General features: G+C 41.0%; 1 protein-coding gene across 6 annotated transcripts in view; it reads left to right on the forward strand.

Moving 5' to 3' along the window:
- Nucleotides 1-21,206, forward strand: part of EML6 (EMAP like 6) — a 220,539-nt gene that overhangs the window by 175,241 nt on the left and 24,092 nt on the right. For 5 of the 6 annotated variants that reach the window (XM_016130157.2, XM_036225002.1, XM_016130160.2 and 2 more), the window contains 4 exons: nucleotides 4,163-4,364; nucleotides 4,464-4,590; nucleotides 19,625-19,639; nucleotides 20,984-20,992. In XM_016130157.2, coding sequence (XP_015985643.2) covers nucleotides 4,163-4,364; nucleotides 4,464-4,590; nucleotides 19,625-19,639; nucleotides 20,984-20,992 — 353 coding nt within the window. The remainder of the gene's footprint in view (nucleotides 1-4,162; nucleotides 4,365-4,463; nucleotides 4,591-19,624; nucleotides 19,640-20,983; nucleotides 20,993-21,206) is intronic. The other variant, XM_016130158.2, reaches the window with a different exon arrangement.

The raw sequence follows: 21,206 nt of genomic DNA on the forward strand, positions 1-21,206 counted from the left end.
ATTCAATGTAAATTATAGACATCAGGATACTTACTCCTAAATGACTCAGAATACATATCATTACCTAGAATCCAACATTAATTTATGGTATTTTTAAAGTAAAATTTATATGCAATTTAAATGCACAGGTATTAAGATTCCTTTTGATGAGCTTTGACAAACACATCTATGTAATTCAAATACCTATTAAGATATAAAACATTATCATCACCCCAGGAAACTTCCTTATGTTTCTTCTGGATCATTCTCTACCCCAATTCTAACCTCATGAAAAAAATATTTCATCGTTTTTCACCATAGGTTAGTTTTACCTGTTCCAGAATTTCACATAACTGGAATAATCAAGTACTGTTTTGTGTGTGGCTTCTTTCATTCAGATGATGTTTCTGTGATTTCTCCATTTTGTTGTGTGTAATAATAATCTCTTCCTTTTTATAGCTGAGTGGAATTCCATTGTATGAATATAACAGTTTATCCACACAGCTATTGATATAACATTTTTGGTCAAATCCTTGTGGGCATATATTTTCTTTTTCTTAAGTAAATACATAGGAGTAGAATTTCCGGGTCATAGGGAGAAATGTATATTTAACTTTTTAAGAAACTGCCAGACCTTTTTCCATTTTTCATTCCCGCCAAAAATGTAAGAGAGCTCCAGTTGCCAACATTCAGTGTTGTTAGACCTGTAAAATTTAGCCGCCCTAGGGAGAAGACAGTGTGAACTCATTGTGTTTGTAGTATGCATTTCCTTGATGACTAATGATTCTGAGCACTTTAAATTTGCTTATTTGCCATTTGTGAAGTGTTTGTACAAATCTTTTATCTACTATTTTAAGTTGGATTGTGTTATCTTTTTATTCTTGAATTTTACTGTGGAAGATTTGATTGAAGAAAAGATTTCATAATTTAAAGTATTCAAAAACCACTGGCCAATATAAACTCTTTTGATAGTATCACTTCTCTTCCTCATTTTTTAACCCGATTTTTCTTGCACACTTACCCTTCCAAATACGTAGGCTCGAGCTGATGAATATTTCCAGCAGTGTAGTTACACTCCTCCAATGCTCTGGGTGTGTTGGACAAAGTTCGCCTGTTCTAAACTATGCTCCCATCAAAATTCATATCTTGAATCCCTAACTCCCAATGTGATTGTATTTGGAGATAAAGTCTTTATAAAAATAATTAAGGCTAAATGAGGTCCTAAGAATGAGGCCCTGAACTGATAAGATTGGTGCCCTCGTAAGAGACACCAAAGAGCTCATTTTCTCTTTCTGCGCTTATGAGTGCACACGTACACACATACACAGAGGGCAGGGGGGAGGGCGGGGGAGATAGAGAGAGGGCAAAGGAGCCCACCATGAGAGCATCGTGTTCATAAGCCAGGAAGAGTGCTCTCACCAGGAATAGAATTGGCTGGCACCTTGATTTTAGACTCCCCAGCCTCCAGAACTGTGAGAAATAAATTTCTGTTGTTTAAGCCACCCAACATGTCATATTTTTTTATGGCAGCCCAGCTGGATTGATAGTACCCCATTACAGTATTCCAAGTATTGAGCTCCATTGAGTCAAGTCTTAGTGATAACTATGAAATTTTGTCACCACACAGCTCTCTCTGTGTTCAAAACTCAAGTCCTGTTTGTTAGACTCTAAGCTTGTGCCTTCTTCTTGGCCCTTTTTCCTGTTCTGTCCTCCTATGAGTTACTAGGCATCTCTTCCTGGCATTTTCCTTTCCATGACAATTATGGGTCTTTATATATTCAGTCTTACAGTTTAAAATATTTTCAATGAGGTCCTTAGTCCCCTGATAATCATATTGTTTCCATCCTCCACGAGATAGACTCTCTTTTGCCAGAGCCCACCCATTTTCCAATGCCTTAAACCATGGGCAATTCTGTCCTTTGACACCATCTGTGTAGCTAGCCTATTGCTTCTCACAGCCTCCCTTCCCTTCCAAAGCTGTGCCCTAACACTAGACTGAAGAAGTTAAAATGTCACCAGGTCATTTACATTTTTAAAACCCACCCTTAAGAGTCTTTCTCAGAATGTCAAAGGCTCAAGAGAGTGGTTCTTCAAAGAGGAGGCTCATATGGTAAAATTTTACGTACAGAGAAACCGTATGTGAAATGTGAATGTGGAGAGAGGGTGCACAGCTTGCATCAGATTCTCAGAAATTTCTCACCTAAAAGCGGTTAACAACCAGCACTCTGGAGACATATCCCAGACTCTCCATTCTTTCAGCACTCGGAGGAAGAGGAGAGTAGCGAGTCCTGATGGGTGTAGCAGAAATACACGATTTGGCATGATGATCCAGAAAGAGCCCATCCAACTGACTGTGCCAGGTCTTCAGGAGACTCCTTCCGTAGGCCCTATGAGAACCACCACACATCCTTGCCAGCCTCTTCCTCCTGGGGGAGCAGCTGGTTTCCTGGAACCTTCTAATAACTGTGAATTCCCTTTACCGTTCCTTGGAGCAGTGATCTTGCTTCCTATTCTGAGAATCTTGAGTTAACCTTGGCTGGAAGAACACTGGCTTTGTCAAATAGCTTCAGCGACTCAGAATTTTTCCCTTTCTCTTACTCCTTTGTGTCACTTTTTTCCCCTCTAGGAAGATTCTGATCACCTTAGGATATGTTTACTCCTAAACCTTTCTTTTTGGATTCTTTCTTCTATCCTGTCTAGAACCCTGTGCCCCTCATAGAAATAAGAGTACAGAGAGGCATATCTCAAGCTTTTTTACTTTCTCTCCCTCTCAAGAAACCGGCTTGCATTTGCAGCGTATACAATGACTTGGTTCCTGCTCCTAGCAGGAGGACCAGCAGGACACGTGGTTGCAGCCTCTGTGACTGTCCTCTTTGTTTTCATGTCTTCTGGACCTCACATGGTCACACAGTGGGTTTCCTTGAAAATCCTTATTTTGCTCTGCCTATTCCCTTAGCAAACTCGTGGCTCCAGAGGGCTTCCTGGAAATGCTGTCCACCTGTTTGCTTCCCTCACTTTTCTACAGCCAGTACTCTGCTGAGGAGTGGGCGGTTCCACTCTGCTGTCAGGCGGGGGTCAGCCAAACACAGAGAGAGCTCTACGGGGGAGTTCTAAAGTCACACGCCCTCCCACACCTGTCTCCTGCCGCATGCCTGTGGGGGTTTCAGGTTCTCCAGCACACCAGTCCAAAACCCTCTGGAAGCCTCTTGTCAATTATTGAATAAAGCTTTCATGTGGGACACTGATGGCACCCTCATGACCTCAGAAAGTACACGTGACTTCCCGCATTGCGTAAGGTATTCCCTGGGAGTTGCTGAGAGGGTGGAAAAACTCTCCTCCTCTAAATGGCTGCCGCGGAAGCTGTTTTTACCAGGCCGCAGCTCATGCGCCAGAAATGGAAGCTGGCTTCGGTGCCAGCGTCAGCTCCCACCACTTGCCAGGGTGGCCCCAGAGTGAACTGCTGACTCACATTTGCTCTCTCCCTTCCCCACCTGGGGATAAAGGCGGGGTGGCCTGGGCATGCCACACGGAAGAGCTTGCAGTAATTATCAATAAATTGGGTTCTATTTATTCATCCATGTTTGTTGAAAAGGAGCATATTTTGTTTTTTAATAAATCATTTGAGTGTTTCTAGCATTAGAAATTGTTTCCATGTCCATGGCAGAAACTGTTGTGTATGTTTTAAATCTTACTCGAGGCCTCAGGATCGAGAAGTCCCTTGCTGTTCTGTCATAGTCTGGGCTTTGGTACAAAAACCAGTGTGGGGAACGACTGGGAGAACAATGCTGATCTCAACGGTCAGCCAGACTCACAATCGGGAGTTTACACTAGAGACCCGCGGAGAATGCATATTCGATGTTTGAGAGGAATGGAAATAAACTTTTTAGACTTCCTTTTGCTTCCAGAAATAGGTTCTGTAGTCTAACATTTCATTCGTTTCCTCACATAGTATTGATTGAGCACCTACGATGAGCCAGGTAATGTTTTAGGGGTAAAAAAGAGATGTAGTCCCTGTCCTCATGGAGCTTACGTTCCAAAGAAATGTAAAAAAAATGCTGCATAAATAAACTGTTTCATTTGTGTCCAGTAGGAGCCACTCTAGAGAATAACATGGATGAAATAGTACAGAGACAGGAATAATGAGACTCCAACATGGGGTAATTGTCAGTTTCTGGTTTCACAGGGCCAGCATGCGAAGTTCAAGAAGTATGTGGGACACAGTGCACATGTCACCAACGTGAGATGGCTGCACAACGACTCTGTGCTGCTCACGGTAGGTGGCGCTGACACGGCCTTGATGATTTGGACCAGGGAGTTTGTGGGGACTCAAGAGAGCAAGCTGGTGGACAGTGAGGAGTCGGACACCGACGCAGAAGAGGATGGAGGTGAGCCCCGACTGCCACGCCCCAGCTGTGCCGCCTTTCCCGTCCCCTCCTGAGCCGCAGCAAACCGACTCCACTCCCCATCCCTCTCTGTTGTTCGAGGCTACGACAGTGACGTTGCTAGAGAAAAGGCCATCGATTACACTACCAAGATCTATGCTGTGAGCATCAGGGAAATGGAGGGCACCAAACCACACCAGCAGATGAAAGAAGTTTCAATGGAAGAAAGGTATGGTGTCGCCAGGTTTGTCTGCATACATTACACCTGATAACAAACTCATTTAAACCGGAGTGCATTTTCTTTGCCCTCAAAGTTACTACTTAAACTAGTCTTTTATGTATGTGTACATACAGTCTTCACCTGCACATAGGATTAAGTTGCGGGATGCCTCCTGTAGCCCTCAATAAATGGCAAAGGGTAGGTTGCACTTTGCTAAAGCTGTTTATGGAATGTGACTGGAATATACCTGAGGTTTGTTTGGATGAGGCTTTCCTTGCTGTCCTGAATGTGGTGGCTGATGGAGAGGATGCTGACTAGAGAGGTAGGAAGGAGGGCAGGCCTCTAAGGTCATGAAGAAATATTTGTGGGTTGAGAAAAATAATCTTTCATTCTAACCAGAGTCCGTGCATTACTCTGTATCACTTGCTGTACCTACTGTTACTATGTCTTCACCTGCCCAGATTTGTTCAGGTGTGTTTGGCGATTCCAGGCATAACGAATTTGATTTTGTTGTCTTGGATCCTCTGTGTAGAAGGAAGGTTACTGGTATTATTTTAGGCATTTTTGATGTGCTATTTATTATAAGTTATTACCGTAATTGATAAAATGTCTTACACTTTAAAATTTGTTGAAAAAAAGAAAACTCATGATTACTATTATTACTTAATTTACCATATTGATACTGGGGAGGATAAATATTGACTAAAAACTAATATCTAAAAAGAATTTCATAGGTCTCAATGATATTTAAGAATTCTCTGTGGGCTCTTCTCACTGACATGGGTTCAGCTGTCACAAGTCCCTTGGTCTCATGTGTATAATTGATGAGATTAAAGTTGGGTTTTTTTTTTTTTTTTTTTGCATTTAGCATGGATTTCTGCCTAATAATAACTATTCAATGAATATAATCTATCACCTTTTACTATTAGGTGGGTCTTTAGATAGAAAGAAATAAAATGTCTTTTATCCCTCCTGCTTCAGTTCAGTGCCAAATGTTAAAATAAACTTGATAAATAGGGGTGTGCTACAGGCAGGAAGATTGCAAAAAAAATCCAATGCCAAAAAACCTTAATTCTTCCCTAGCATCTTTGTTAGATATTACTATCGAAGGTTCAGAGTCCTCTTTTTTCTATAGTAGTCTGTAAATTATAATTTATTTTGCTTTCAACATAGGTTTTTAGTGTCCTCAAAAAAATAATTTTAAAAGACCTCATTCTAAAAATAAAGGAAAAAAACCCCATCTGCACAAAAGTGCATGGATAACCCTCCTACTTAAATCGTTTACTCTAAGAAAACATTTGGCCTAAATTAAACATTCTTTTAAAAAGAAATTACTTAACCTTTTCAATTTCACATACCATTATGTAATGAGTTGACTTGGCTATTATTCCAAGGTGTTTTGTGGCTGATTTATACAACCAGTAAGTACTTCACTTCATCATACTGTGATTTGGACTGGCCACTGAGATGTAGAAATGTAAACAAATTCCTAATTCCAAACACTATAGCTAGTTTCTAACCTAAACTGAGGCTCATCTGAACCTTTCTTGGTCCTGGTGTCTCTTCGGGAAGGTCTGTAAAAATCTCACGCTTCTCAATTTAGGAACAACTGGGAGACAAGTAGTAGAGAGGACCCTAAGAAGAATTTTTAATCTTAAGAATTTTGAAGCTACTTCATCTTCTTCAACATGCCAGAGTAGGAACTTATTCATAGCATACACAGGATTGTTTTTTATTTTTCAAGACAAAATGCTTCACGGTATTATGAGATATAGGGGAAGTTATTTTAGTACTTTACTGGCATTTTAGAAAATAATTCACACCAGGGTGTAGTGAAGAAAACAATTTTAAGATAAATACAGGGTCCAGAGAATAATTAAGCCCTTTCTATAGATAGCAAAGTCTTTGCTAAATTAAAAAGCCTTGACAGCATCAGTTCCCCCAGGGGGCTGTAACCAGAGAGCAGGATGCCAGCTGCACAGCATGCTGGGAGCAAAGCAGGACCACACCAGGAAGGAGTGAGCGGGGAAGGAGCAGGAAGTGGTGTCTGAGTTAGCAGCCTCATGGGTGCAAATCCTACTCAAAACCAAGAACAAGGAATCTCCACTAGTCCTTGTCAGTAATTTTAGGGAAGTTTAACCTCAGAGATAGGACTGTAGGCAGCTTCTGAACTGCAGAAGAGACAGAACCGAGATGGGGAGAGAACAGTTCTGGCAGGAAGATTTGAGTCCCATATCAAGTGACACCAGGCAAGGCAGAGCCTTCAGAAATTTTGTGAGAAAGCAGGATGAGAACGGGAAGTTGGGGCAGGAGCCCCTGAGAAAGGGAGGACTCTTAACAATAAGTGAGGCAGACAGCTTACCTGAGTCCTCACGTGGGTACAAAATGGGTTACGTGGACTCCAGTGTCCTGAGCATGAAGGAGAGGTAGAGACAGAAAAATACTGGAGATCTCAGACATCAGGAACATGAGGCCAGGCAGCACCCAGGTTCTCTCTGGGAATATTCCGACTGTCAACCTTGATGCTGCTTCCTTGACTGCTTCAAACCTTGCTGATTGGTCAGGCAGAGGGTCTCCTGGACCTTCCCTTTATTGTTGCTTCGTGTATATACCCGCAGGTACCTGCCTATACCTGGGTGCCTTTTCTAAACATCTGTGCCAAGACATGCACCCATAAGACTAATGGGAGATAAATAGATGAGGGTCACAAGAGATAGGAACTTTGAACACCCACTCTGTGCAGGGAGCTATTTTGCCTTTTACCAATGTTTCAGGCAGTTCTACCTTCAGTTTAAATTCCCCTCTACCTTAGAAACCATGAGACGAGTGTGGCATCTGTCATATTGTGAACCATGCCTTGAAGGCAGTTGAACATTTTACATCAATTATTTTTTTAAGCAACTGAATTCCTAATTGCTAAAACTTAAGGCGTCATAGATTATTTCTAATGCAACTTTATTATTTGATTTTAAAATAGCTGTGAAGCTTTCAATTGTGCTTCTTTATACAATTTCCAACACCTTGTGAGTTCTTATTCTTCAGAAGACATTTGATCTCCAATTCCAATCTTTTCAAAAAGGGGAAAGCTGAGAGTAACTTGTAATTGCTCTCAAAGGAATACTGGGTGAATCCCACAAACATATAATTCCTTCCAAGTGTTTATCGAGTGTCCTGGTCACCCACTTCCGTTTTGCTCTAGCGTGCTGGGGAGCCTGCCTTTGTCACCCCGGCACACTTGTCCGGCCTATTCCCAGACCTTGGTCAGCCTGTGAGCATTCCTGCTGCTTGTGGATGAGCAACGTCACTAAAATCTTTTCCAGTGTTGAGAATCCTTGTTTTCAGACCTCATTTAGACACTTGGGGCTGCCCTACAGTGCTCTCCTTCATCCCCCGCTGACTCTATCTAATTTGGGTCTAGAACAATTCTCTAAGCCTCTCCTGCCTCTTCAGCTCCCAGCTTCCAGCCACCTCTTCCCCTTGCCCTCAACTTTTGACTTCATCTTTTACTTTGCCATTTTTTTAATCATAATTTAATAACTGTTTTGCCCATCTGCAAACTTAAATTTATTATTGAGTAAATATTTTAAAAGTCAGGACATTCCTTTTGAGAAAAAAAAAAGAGATAAAACACAGTTTTTCAGAGCAATGTGAGAAACAAAATCCTTACCATCATCACAGCACAAGAAATGGTACAAAAATCCTATGTTCTGACTTTGGTAAAAACAATTTTTTTCACAAGCTCATCAGGGAACAAAATCCTTAAAGTTCGTTCAGTACCAGATTACTAGAGTCACCTATAAAATTATGAATTTTCAATACATTATCAGGGTCATACCTCGTTTATATATCATTTTTTGATTTTTAAGGTAGGGTGTTTACTTTTAAGCGGGTCACCCAGTGCAAACTGGCCTAAGCAAAGAAACCCATTGGCTCACACACCTGAAATCCAGGAATACAGTGACTTCAGGTGTCACGTGGTATGGGAACGCAAATCTTACTGCCAGAACTCTGTTCTCTTTCCATCTCAGTTTTGCTTTCTCTGGGTTATTACAATTTTTCAAGTAGAAAAATGGCTGGAGTACCTGGATCTTATAGTCTCTGTGGTTCAAAATCAGCAGGGAAAAACTGCCTCTGATTTCACAAGGCCCCACAAATGTCTTATGATGTACTATTTGCTCTGGCAGGTCATGTTGAGTCCATCACTATGACCTAAGGTATATTAACCTTTGACAATTTATAGACCAGCAGCAATGGACTCAACAGGAAATGTCTGCTATACTCCACCCTTTTGTCGTCACATACATGCTCTTAAAATGCTCCAAATTAAACTATCCCACATATGATTGAAAACGTAATTAGCCCCTCCCCAAAGAGAGACATCCCAGCATCTCAATCATTATTGTATCCAGCCCCACATCCAGAATCTCAGGGAGTTATAAAGTCTTCCTGTCCAGGTCCAGGTAAATCTTCTCAGGTGCCGTGGCTAATAATGTTAACCACCATAACACACCCAATAGACAGTGATGAAGACAGGATAGACGAGGATAATTGTTTTAAACTACCACTTGGAAGGAGGGAGAGGTGAAATATACAGTGGTCACTGGTCCATGCCCATATCACCCTCAGCAGGACAATCAAGGATTCTTATCCTTGCCATGTGCATCTTTTGCACAACTGGACAGTAATATGAATGTTGGAAGATGCCAACAGTCAGGGCATGTAAAGGTTTTATTTGTTGTTATGGCAAAAGATACAGACACTTGTGGAAGTGAAAACATAATGTAAGAGGTAACACAATATCCTTTTTGAGGACCAGCTTCCCTAGTCTCCCAAATGCCTACTGAGATGTAGACGATGTCCCTGTGGAGTAAAGATTCTGCCAGGCACAAAAACTTTATCATTCTCATCTTCCCATCTTCCTGTGAATTCCTCTCAGACTCTTAGAAATACTCTGTGCTTGGCCAGCCCCTAGATGTCCATGAGCAGTGTACATAGTAAGATGGGAAGGGGAAGGTCAACTTTTAGGGACATCTCCCCCAAGAGGCCCAAGTTTCAGGTCAGTCCAAATTCCATTTTTATCAATTGTCCTCTGGCCTAAGATTTGGCATTTCATAGCATCAACTTAAAAGGAAGAATATTTTTTATATTTCCAACTGATAACTTTAATTTTCAAGAAGGTGAAGGCATATTAATTAAACAATTGACATTTTAAAAAATAACTCATTTTTCATTCCTTCTAACCTCATTTCTAATGACAAACTGAGTACCAGTTAAGTGATTACTAGTGGTATATATTCCTTTTTTAAAGTATAGTTTAAATTGTTTATTTCTTGAAGTAATAGTATGACCTTCTTTAGGTTCAACTGATTGCAACGAATGGTTTGTCGTCATTGTTTCATGTTTAAATCGTCACTAGTTTTTAGCAGAACTTTCTTTGGGTTGATGTATGTGGCTTTGTGACAATACCACTCACTGCGTATTTCGGAAATTGTCCTTGTGTTTTGAGAAGAGGTCCCACACTCCACTTCGGTTTTCCTGTCCCTGCAGGCACACTAGTTTGTTCCCCATAACCACTAGGGGTTGCTTAAATTATTAGAGACCTAATAGAAAAAAACAACAACAATAACTTCTGTTAAGACCCTGAGTTTATGTTGATTTTTAAATTTAGCTCCTTGTTATGCCTTGTTTTTACAGGCATTTTGTTTTTTGCTGTCTTCGGTGTACCATATTGTATGTTGTATTTCAGAACATTACATTGAATAGTGTTGTCTAAAACTTCAGAAATCTTTCTCATTTCTGGTTTTGATTCTCGGTGCAAGCTCCCTAAAAGTGACTTCAAAGTATACAAAAATATAGGACACAGAGTACCTTAGGTAGAATTTCATAAAATCGGTAGACAGGAAAAGAAATAACTTAAGTCTTTCAAGTTTAGCCCGAGCTCTCTGTGCCAGTTGTGGCCCCAAGAACAACAACAAAAAGCGATACTCCGAAAGGCAGTAATTTGGGGAGAGCCTAATGAAGGAACTCTTAACAAACTTTTGAGCAGGATTAAGAGAAACAACAGGGATAGGGCGGCACCTTGGGGACAGCATTAGCTGGAAACCATCACCATGCGGAATCTGAAGAGGCAGGGGAGAAAGCTGTTGCCAAAAGTGGAGAACATAGCTGTAGGAGTGGACCTTTTCAGGGAGCTGAACCCTGAGGGGGAGGACTGAAGGTAACCAACTGGAGTCCCAGCAAGGAAGTGTCAGGGAAATAAATGCCCAGTTGCATTCTCCTCTCACCTTGTCCACCATCTGGAGCCTCTTTGAGTTGCATCCAGTCAGAAGCTGAAGGGCCAGAGTCCATTGACACAGTTCTGCAGTGGCCGGCCTGGAGGGCACAGAGCAGGAGGGGAAGGGTGGAGAGGAGATGTGGAAGGGCACTCGGAAAATTTCCAGCTCATTCTCATTAAATTTTTTTTCTGATAAAAACTGATGTTGTTACCACCGAAAAGAACCTCAGGCCATTTCAATGTTAAACAGTAATCACTATCATTTGTAAACACCTTTGAATATATATAGGTATGTAATACCAGTATCATAACAGAGTTGTATACAGGCATTAAAGATGCCAGTAAAGGCAGACAAATCAATATCAAGAATCATTAGACATTTAAAACTTTACCCAGGCTAAATGGAACAGTTTAGATGAACCATAGCTTCTATACCACTGTCTGGGGGTGCCACAAGAATCACCTTATAAAAGACACTAGTACACTAAAAATTAAAACTTTTTTAATTGAAATGAAATTTTATATTCACATTGCATGTCGATATTCCCAAATATTTTTTAAATAATGTTTAAACATCTTTGGCCCATCTCCAGAGGTTTTTATTTTCACCTTAAGAAAATAAAACAGAAATTAGAAACTTACAACTATAGACGTGTTTAGTGTCACTATCCAATGAATCATGAATCATGCAACCCCAATTTTGCCTTTCTATTAACTGCATGATCACCACAGAGGCGAATCACAAAGGCATATTTTTTAAAATTTATGAATAGGATCTAATAATATCTCCAAGCATGGACCGTGCTCTTTTATTAAAAATCTAAACGAGCTGACCCACTGCCATTGGTTTTTCTAGTAGGACCTGGTGGGGCCACGGATGATAATTTATTTTTAAATGTCTACTTTTTGGCCCATTTGTCCTCGTCTCCTCACCAAACTGCTTAGATTAGCCATCTGCTTGGGGAATGGTAACAATGGAGATTTTTATTTGATATATTCGGTTGGAACCTCGAACTTGTGTTCAGACAAAAACTTAAATTTATCATATAAGATACAAAATAAATACGAATTGAACTATTTTTTGTGGAAGTTGGCTAGTAAATATTCACTAACTTCTATTTCTCTGAGTGAATGCCGTAGTTAGCACAAAGACCATTTTCTCAGAGCCCCTGAGTCAGCAGCCTGTATCTCTCAAGGTCCTTTATTAACAGGTGCTCAGGCTTGCAGTTTTTGGCTATCTGGGGATGAATAATAGAATATAGGACTTAACGCTTTCTGTTTCTACCCATCTTTGTAACATTATTTATTCTAGCATTTTCCACTTTTTACTAAAAGGAGAGGTTCAGACTTTCCCCTCAGCCCCTGTCTTCTCACCACAGAAGCTGCATAACTTATGGCCACAACTCAAAACTCAAAACCGAGCAGATACATATTTTTTGTTTCCTCAGAAAGACCTTGGGCTTGCTGGAGCCTCTTCTGCTTATCTCAGATAGGGAAGGTCATCTTTCTCTTTTTAAAAAAAAGCCTAAAGTAGAAAAGTTAGTTTTTAACACTTAAATCATATTGTTTAATGTAGTTTGCTTTTGAATTATGAAAAAAATGTAGAAATTATGATATATGTAGTTTTAGTCATCAATTTATTAGATATATTTAGATATTCAGCATATTTACCTGGCCACGTAACATGTATATACACAACCATCTTCTAGAAGGAAGTTTCAAGAAATAATTCTTTTATACAATCAAGTTTTGTGTCTTAATTAAATGCCACTTGGTTTCCAGAAATGGGGTCCCTGAACAATTAGAAAATCATATTTTAAAATTTCTGTCCTTTAATGTTTTTTTTCCTAAGTGACAAAGTTACAAGCTGCCTGTAAGGGGAAATGTTCAGTGCACATATTTTAAAGTAGAAATACTCATAGCTAAATTTTTTTTTTTTGCTTAAAATAATTGCTCACCTTAGCCATTTTTAAAGCAAAGGTTAGTTAGCGATAGTTTTATATCGACTTTGTTATTATTACCATTATCTCTCCAACATTTGAACCCTTTGGCATCTTCATTTCCCGTTGTATTTTTTTAGTTCTGTAATCTCTGACTTTTTAAAAAAGTGTTAGCCCAGTGAGAATCAAAGCCAAACTAGCTCCTTTGTATTTCTTCTTTTATATAAAACCTCAGCAGGTATCCAGTGATTACCTGGAAAATGGCTGGCTGAATCCAGCAATGGCTCATGGGGGGCGGGGGGAGGGGAAGGTTTCTTGGCATTAATTTCACTTCTGACACCAATCTGCTTGGTTATCAGAATAGGACAGTGATATGAATGATGGAAAGATGACAACACAAAAGTTAGACATTGTAATGTTTCTTAATTTTAGAGTATATGAAAAGCTATAGATATGGTTACTTAAGGCAGGAGCCGACAGCATTTCCTCAGGCAGTGTTATGATATCCTAAATTCCCAGAGGACCCCCAATGAAGCAGACCAGGGTGGTCCCCTCATATGAGAATTTACCGGTCCTTGCACTAAATGACCTCAAAATTCCTCTCTAGCAGTAGAATTTTCCAAACTTTTTCTTAAACTACGTTTAGGGCTGAATCAGGAAGGCCCTAAAGTTTATCTTCTCCTAGTATCCTATATTCTTTTTCAATTGATTTGTACAGATTTATGAACTTAAGCGAAAAGAAAGTCCTATAAAGAAAACTGTACACCATAGATTTATAAAGAAATGTTATAGGGGTTTGTTTGTTTCAGCTCCCAAATTAATAGGGTTTTTTTTTTAATCCTTAAGATTTAATTCTTAAACCTTTCCCCTTAAAAAATATGGGAAAAGTTTAATATTGGTTTCTTAATATGAGTCTGTAGCATCAAGATATTTAAAGTTTCACTGAATTGAAAACTTATGAGACTCAGTACATTGAGGATCGACACTGTGTCTTACCATGGCTTCTACCATGTGCCTAATCCAGTGTCTTGTAGAGTACACAGTCAACAAATATTTCTTGAATGAGTAGATGAACGTTGAATTTACTTAGCATGCTTCTCTTAATGTTTAAATAAATTAATCTGTCCCCAAAATGGCCTATAAATCCATTCTTTGTCAATAACTTTTACCTTCCTTTTGTTATCCCCTTCGGGTGGCTTTCTCTTTGTGGGAGATGGCATGACCCCATGTAGAATCTGGTGATGCCCCAACTGGCTGTGGGACTGCTCTTGGTTAACTGATTTTATAATCTCATACCATCTGTCCATTAGGAATTAAAATGTTTTGTTTTTTTGGCTTAAATCTATTTAACCCAAGGCAAAAACAACTGAAAATAAAATTCTGTGTTATTGTAGCCATCACACCTATTTTTACATGCAAATCTTCTTTGTTGGCAGATTTACAATGAAACAAAGAACATGCTCACAGGTGATATTGTAAAAATATGAGAAAGGTTTAGATAACTGTCCCTGAATCAAAACAAACCACCATCTATAGCTAATCCCAAGTTTTTCTTCTAAATATTTATGCTATGTTTAGGGACAGAAATCTGCTGCGAGAACCTGCCCCAGTTTTTAAAAAAGTGCTTTATTTAATCAGTAAATTTACATTTCAAGTTTTCCTGTGGCACAATGAGCATGAGGAAGTGGACAGCGCTCCCCACCATGGTGATATCAAGGAATAGCATGGCCCGGCTCCCCTGGCATCTTCCGCAGCTCCACAGGCCTCACAGACGCCCTTTGTCATCGTTAATCAATAGCTGCTGTATGAGTTTGTATTGTCAGTTGCTAGGAACTGACAATCTTACTTGCAGGTACTGATGAATTTTCCAGACTGAGATCTGTCAAAACTGCTGCATCCTATTTTGACACTTGTCCCAATAAATAGGAACCTCTAATTCTGCATTTCAATCCCATTTGTGATGATAGAGTGACCTTACATAACCTACAAGTTAGTACAGAGACACACAGTTGCATATATGTTGTGTATAAGTGAAGCTCAAACCTTACCCTGGGAGAGTGATTGCTCATGTGTAGGGTGAACAGAGAGGGAGTATCTTTACTCCTCCAGAGCATTTCTAGGCTAAATCTTTCTTCCCTCCATCCCTTGATTCAATGAGAATTCTACACTCAAAGCTCACCCGAGCAGGTAGAATGTAGCAAGGTGGAAGGAACTGAAGTTATAATATCTATTAAACCCTGAAACACTGAAATTAATCATTTAACAGGCCTATCGTTTAGCTATGTAGCTCCACCAAAAGCTGAATAATTTTTAAAGGGAGTTTAATGCTACCATCATAAATGATTTTTTAATTCAAATCTCTTGATATTCTATGTTGTTTAAAGCAAAGTAATGTTGTCCACATAATGGATACTTTTAGGAATTAAACCTGCCATTCATTAGAGAATAGTTTGTTTGTTTTTTAGAACAAAGAATGTCCCAGGACATAAAAATCCAGAAGTAAAGTGCTCTAAAGTTATTTTTTAAAAAAGATTAATACACCTAGGAAATCATCCTCCTACAGTGTAATCAGTTACTTCAAACCCACGCAGAGAGATTGCATCAAAAGGGAATGTCTCTTAGAAGACAGTGGCAGAGTTGTCTGATTGTTTTAATCAAGTCTCTGAACATCTCTCAGATCTCCATTTGGAGGAGGCGAATGCTACCAGGGTCATTTACCCTGCCTCTTTCTACTGTTGTGTGGTGGCGATGTGGTAACTGAGGTATTTGCAGAAGCAGTTGTTAGGGTGCACAGTTTGTGCCCCTTGAGATATGGTGGATTAGGGTGCTTTTGTGTGTGTGTTTAAAGTAGTATTGGCATGCTCTTTAACGAGCCCCACCTCATTCCTTTGAATTTTATGCCATGTTTTACCATCTTCTACTCCTCCCTCTTCCTTACATTTATCAACATCCTGTCTCTGAGGGATTCAGCTAGTAGTCAACTGGCTGATCACAGCTGCTGTCGTGCTGTGGGTGACATTGTTATCCACAGTCCCTCTCTCCCTCAGTGACTTGACCTTCTCTCTTCTAGTCTCATTCTCAGTGCACCTGATCTTCATCTTAAGACATCAGTGCCTAGACACCTCCAATTTTTTTTTTTTTTTTTTTTTGGCTCATCAGCTCTCTCTTGTCCACGTTTCTTTTGTCTGCCTAAATGTCACTGTTCCAGACTCGTTGATTCTTCACCCATATGTTATTTCCCCTACAATTTTCAGACTAGAAAATTATATTGGTGTGATCAGAGTCTGTGTTGCCCGCTGCACAAGGACCTTCTTCACTGTTCATTCATTTTCATTCTTGTCTTTGGTTGGCTCCCTCTGCCACCCTCTCAGTTGTCAGACAAATTTTTGTCCCTTCCTCAATCTTCCGTCCAAACCCTACCCCCTTTACTCCTGGCAGATGCCTTTCCTGCCCTCCTTCACCAAGAAAACAGAAGCCACTGGACATGAACTATATCTTGGTACTTGGTACTTGCTCCTCTGTCTTCCTTTCCATCGTCCACCCCACATAAATCATTCACCTCCCTCCTTCTCTTCTTAGAGGAAGTGAGTCCCTCCTATTCAAGGCTGGTGCTTGGACTTTAGCCTCCTATTCATCTATGTTTCTTCATCATCTCCTGTGTCATTCCCCCATAGCTCAATCAATGTCCTCAGCCAAGAAACACATTCCAGTCTTTCTCATCCTCACCTGGCTCTCTTCAGGGGGGAAAAAAAAAAAAATACTTCGACTTATCTTATACACTTACATACATATTGCCAACCTTTCCCTTCGTCTTTCCCCTCTCATCCAGGCTTTACCAAGCCTCTCCTTCACTCTCAAGCCCATTCCATCTGTCTTCTGCCCTGCCATTCTGACGGCCTGGTGACTTCCTCATTCCCAAATCCAACCTACTCTCCTCTGTCTCGTTAAAACGAAGAACTGTTTCTTCTGGAGTAGCATTGTCCAATAGAAATATAGTGCAAGCCGCATATGTTATTTTTCTAGTAGCCACATTAAAGAAGTTAAAAGAGATGGTGAAATTAATTTTAATGTGTTTTTTAACCCAATATATTTTAAAATGTTATTTTAACATGTAATCAATATAAAAATTATTAATAAGTTCTATATTATTATTTTTTAATTAGTTTTAGTAGGTCTTCAAAATCTAGTGTATAATTTCCAGCTGTAGCACATCTTAATTTGAACTGGCCACAACTTAAGTGCTCAGGAGCCACATGCGTCCAGCGGCTACCATACCGGACAGTGAAGTTAGACATTCTTCTCTCACTTCCCTTTTGGAAACAATCTCTCCTGGACCCTCCCCTGCCTCTCCAATCATTTCTTCTCAGTGTCCCATCTCTGTTTCCTCTTCCAGCCTCTCACATGCTTTTGGTTCTCAGGGTTTCGCCTTTGGCCTTTCTTCCTTTTTACCCTACACCTTCCTCTTGATGAATCTCAAATATTCCACCAACTAGGGGATGATTCCCAGTCACATCTCCCAGTCCCACTTCTCGGCTGAACTTCCAGCCAGTGTGGCCAGCCCACAGATGGCCAAAGTTTGACATGCCAAAGTTGAACTCATCGTCTTTCATCTTAGACCTCCTCCTGTTTCAGCCAGTGGTACCATCATCCACCCAGACACCCAAGCAGAAAACTGGTACTGCACTGGAATTGTTCTTCCCTCTTTCTTTACTAGAGCTAAACAGTTACAAAGACTTTACCCACATTTCTTTAAATAGTCACTCATTTCTGTCTCCACAACTACTGCATTGGCCAAAATCTTCATTGTCCACCTCCACCCCTTGGATTACTGCAGCGGCCTCTTCAGCAGCCTGCCCACCTTACTCATGGTTGCCTCCACCGCGTCCTTTATGACCTCAAGTTTTCACCCAAATAAATTAACATTCACTTAAAATGGCCACGTCTGGAACTATATCTCCCAGGGGGGGTTGTGTTATAGGCTTCAGTCGAGCATTTTCGAGGTGGCGGGCTTCTCTCGGGGCGTCCAGTCATTGTCCTGCCTGACTCCCTTCCTTCCACGCCACTTTACCACTGAGCAACTCTACCGATGATGCTGAAAGACGCAGGAATACAGTTAACAGAATCCAGTTCTTCTTGTTTTGATAATAGAGAACCCACATGGCTTTGAAGACTTTTCTGAAACCTGCACTTATCCTAGAGGGCATCAATTCTTAATATCTCAATCTCTCTCTTAGAAATCTTTGAAAATCTGATTAAAACATGCCCTCTGCCCCCCCCCCCCCCAGAAAAATGTACATGTGCAAACACAGTTTGGCACAAATGTCACGGGGTTCACTGAAGCCCTGAAGCCCATCCATGGGGTAAGAGATCTTGTTTGAAGACAATTCTAAAATAGTCTGCAGATCATCTGATTCTCACCTAAAACCTGGATCAAGAGTAGTTTGGTTTCCCAAGATATTTTGAAAACTCTTGGAGCATTTTATAGCACATTTTGGAATCTACAAAAAAAACTACGTTTCCTCCAAGGACACTTTGAACAGTGTCTGACAACATTAAAAACAATTTCAAACTTGTGTTTCTTGGCGAAATGTAGCTGAGTTTCTCCACACGCACAGCCATCTTTATAGAAGCTGCTTGGAATGACTTTTTCACTGGCTTTCCGAGCTGTACGAGTTGGCTGTCATGCTGCGCTCATCTGGGGTTGTGACTGATTTTCATAACCACCTCAGTCATTTTGGAAGCTTCCCGAGAGCCTTGGCTCTGAACCCTCTATTACACATCTCGGGTCATCATGTGCTCTGCTCCACCCCCTGCTCTTCAGCTCCAGGAGAGTGGATTGGATTTGGGAGTTAGGAAACAGCCCAGCACCCCAGAAGGAGGCAAGAATGGGCAAATCCCTGGGCCCTGGCCAGCCTTGGCAGCCTTTTGTGGGTTGAGAACCTATATCAGGGTGACACTCTACACATCTCCAAGTGAGTCTAAGCTTTCTCTTCAGCAGCCTAACTGCTGGACAGTGGGGTTACAGCAGGGACTGACCATCCATGTTCCTTCTCTGCCACAGAATGTGCCATTTCCATAGGGGACATGTGGGTACAGGGTAGTCACTCTACACACAAGTGTGGAGTGGGTCTCCAGCAGCCTGCAGCTAACACTGGGCAAGAAGAGGGCTACCTCGTTACTTAACTCCCAGTCACATGCTTGAGATCGCAGGCCTCTGCTTGGCTTTCCTGCCCCCACCCCCTCTTCCTTGGCAAATCTTCTCTCCTCTCTCTCCAACCTCAAGCCTGACCATTGTCCTCTCTCTTAATTATACAATTTGTTTACTCTCTTGCCAGGCTCCTTCCTTAAGTTTCTTGCCCAATGGAAATTCTCTGTTCCTTTGTTTACCTGAATCTTCAAAGCCCCACTTGCCCCCAGGAAGCCCCTTTCTTCGTCAACCTCCAATCCCCACCCCTTCACCTTCCCAGCTCTTAACTCTTCTGAATCTCCTTGCTGTTTCCCAATTGTACTCAGTTTTCCTCGCTCTCCCATCCTGTGTGCCAGCTAGGAACGACCAGCTATGAAGAGTTTATTGGACTGAAAAGTGAGTGAATGTTCTCGTGTAGTCTACTCTTTCTCACCTCAGCAAAGCTTTTCAGAGTCACGTTTCCAGTAGAATCTGGATCTGGAAGAATTTCGATTCCCTGAAAAATGCTAAACCTCCAGCGTTTGGCTGTATTTGAACTTTTGGGCAGTCCCTCTCATGTCTGATGTTACAAACACTGTTTATAGATGCCTGGAAAGAAGCCTTTAATGCTTGTATTGTGTTTTAACTTGCTTTCCTTTGGAGGCAGGGAATTGTCAAGTAAGTATTCATAGCACTCTGCAAAAGCCCAGGTGTTTGATGAGCATCCAGTACTAAGTGTTCATGCAGAATCCACAGCCGCGAAGGGTCTATACTTATAACCCGCTGAATTTGCCACAATGCAGGTTTCTTCCTTTTGCCCCTCTCATCTTTAGTTTTGAAGCAATACAGCTGTTAACGTATGCTTGTGAAATACGAAAGAAACATTCTGAGATTGCTTTACTTTTCAGTTTTTGACTGAAAATCAAGGTGAAAAAAGCATTGGATCACCTCTACGTATATATGTGTATATATATATATACAATCTTGTGTATATATTAATACACAGTGTCTGTGCTTGTATGCATCCTCTATATCCACTGTATAATATGTGACATATTATACAACCTACGTGTACCCTGGAAACAAGCCCTGCATTTAATCTCAAATTCTGCCTTACGAACCATGCTGTAGTCCTAGCGTCCCCCCACCCCCTTGCTCCCTTCTCAGACCTTGGCTGGCTTTTGTCATACACTTAAACATTCTAAGGTGAAAGAAGAAACCCACGGATTTCATTTGCAAGTCCCACTAAAACAGAAGAAAGAGCAGATATCCTGGGAAGTGATAATCAGTCTGAAGGAAGTATCCGGTCGTGAGAACTGGCATGTCCCCGGCCTCCCAGTTTTGCTCAATTTGGCCGCAGTGATCTCAGCTGGGGGTTTGCAGAGATGTGCTTTCTCTCTGCCCCTTTTTCGGTGGTGATTATAATGTCATTTGGTCCAGTGATCACTTATGATTACATAACATGTTGTGACTGAAGAGTTTCTGAGAAAATAAAGGTACCTTGTTTTACCCCAGCACAAAAATGCAAGCCGTTCCAGCAGACAAGCTGCCCTACCAAGAAACACTGGCAGTTATTAGGCTAAATTATGAGTTGAACTTGATTCGGAAACAAAGCATCCATTGTGCATAACTACCAGCAACATCCAGGAGGATATGATTGTTCTTCTGACAACAAGTTTCTCCCCAGCACATTCTAAAATAAGCAGAGTCCCCAGGCGCATTCACAAAATCATGGACAGTGTTCGGGAAGCATTGACAAGGCTTCCTTTTTTCTCCCTATTCTGTAGGCGCTTTAGTGCAGAGTTTGCCCAGAGACGCCAGGGTATGAGCTTTCTGAATTTGTAGACTGGTGCACTCTTTCATTTCTGTTTTAGTTCTTTGCTGGCATGCTCGGGAAGCATGGTTTGTGCCACACAGGAATGTCTGTTCACTTGGAAAATGCTTGTGCATGAATGAGGTGCTTGCTAACGCGGCTCTAAACTGTACTAAGTTTCTCACTTGGCTTTGTTTGCTGCTTACAAGGGGATCAAGGTAATCCTTTCTCTTTGCATAACCCAAGAGAAATAACTGATGGATTTGGAACATGCGGCGGGGGCTGGGGCAGGTCTCCTCTACCCATCCCAGGTTTCCTAAACTCCCAGAAGTCGATGTAAGGGAACCCCATGTTACCCAAAACTGGCTGACTCATATGAGAACCCATGAAGGCTTACCCATTGTGAAGTCTCTTAATTAAATGTCAAGGCCC

The sequence above is a fragment of the Rousettus aegyptiacus genome, unplaced genomic scaffold (assembly GCF_014176215.1).
Source record: "Rousettus aegyptiacus isolate mRouAeg1 unplaced genomic scaffold, mRouAeg1.p scaffold_m13_p_7, whole genome shotgun sequence".
Taxonomy (NCBI): Eukaryota; Metazoa; Chordata; class Mammalia; order Chiroptera; family Pteropodidae; genus Rousettus; species Rousettus aegyptiacus.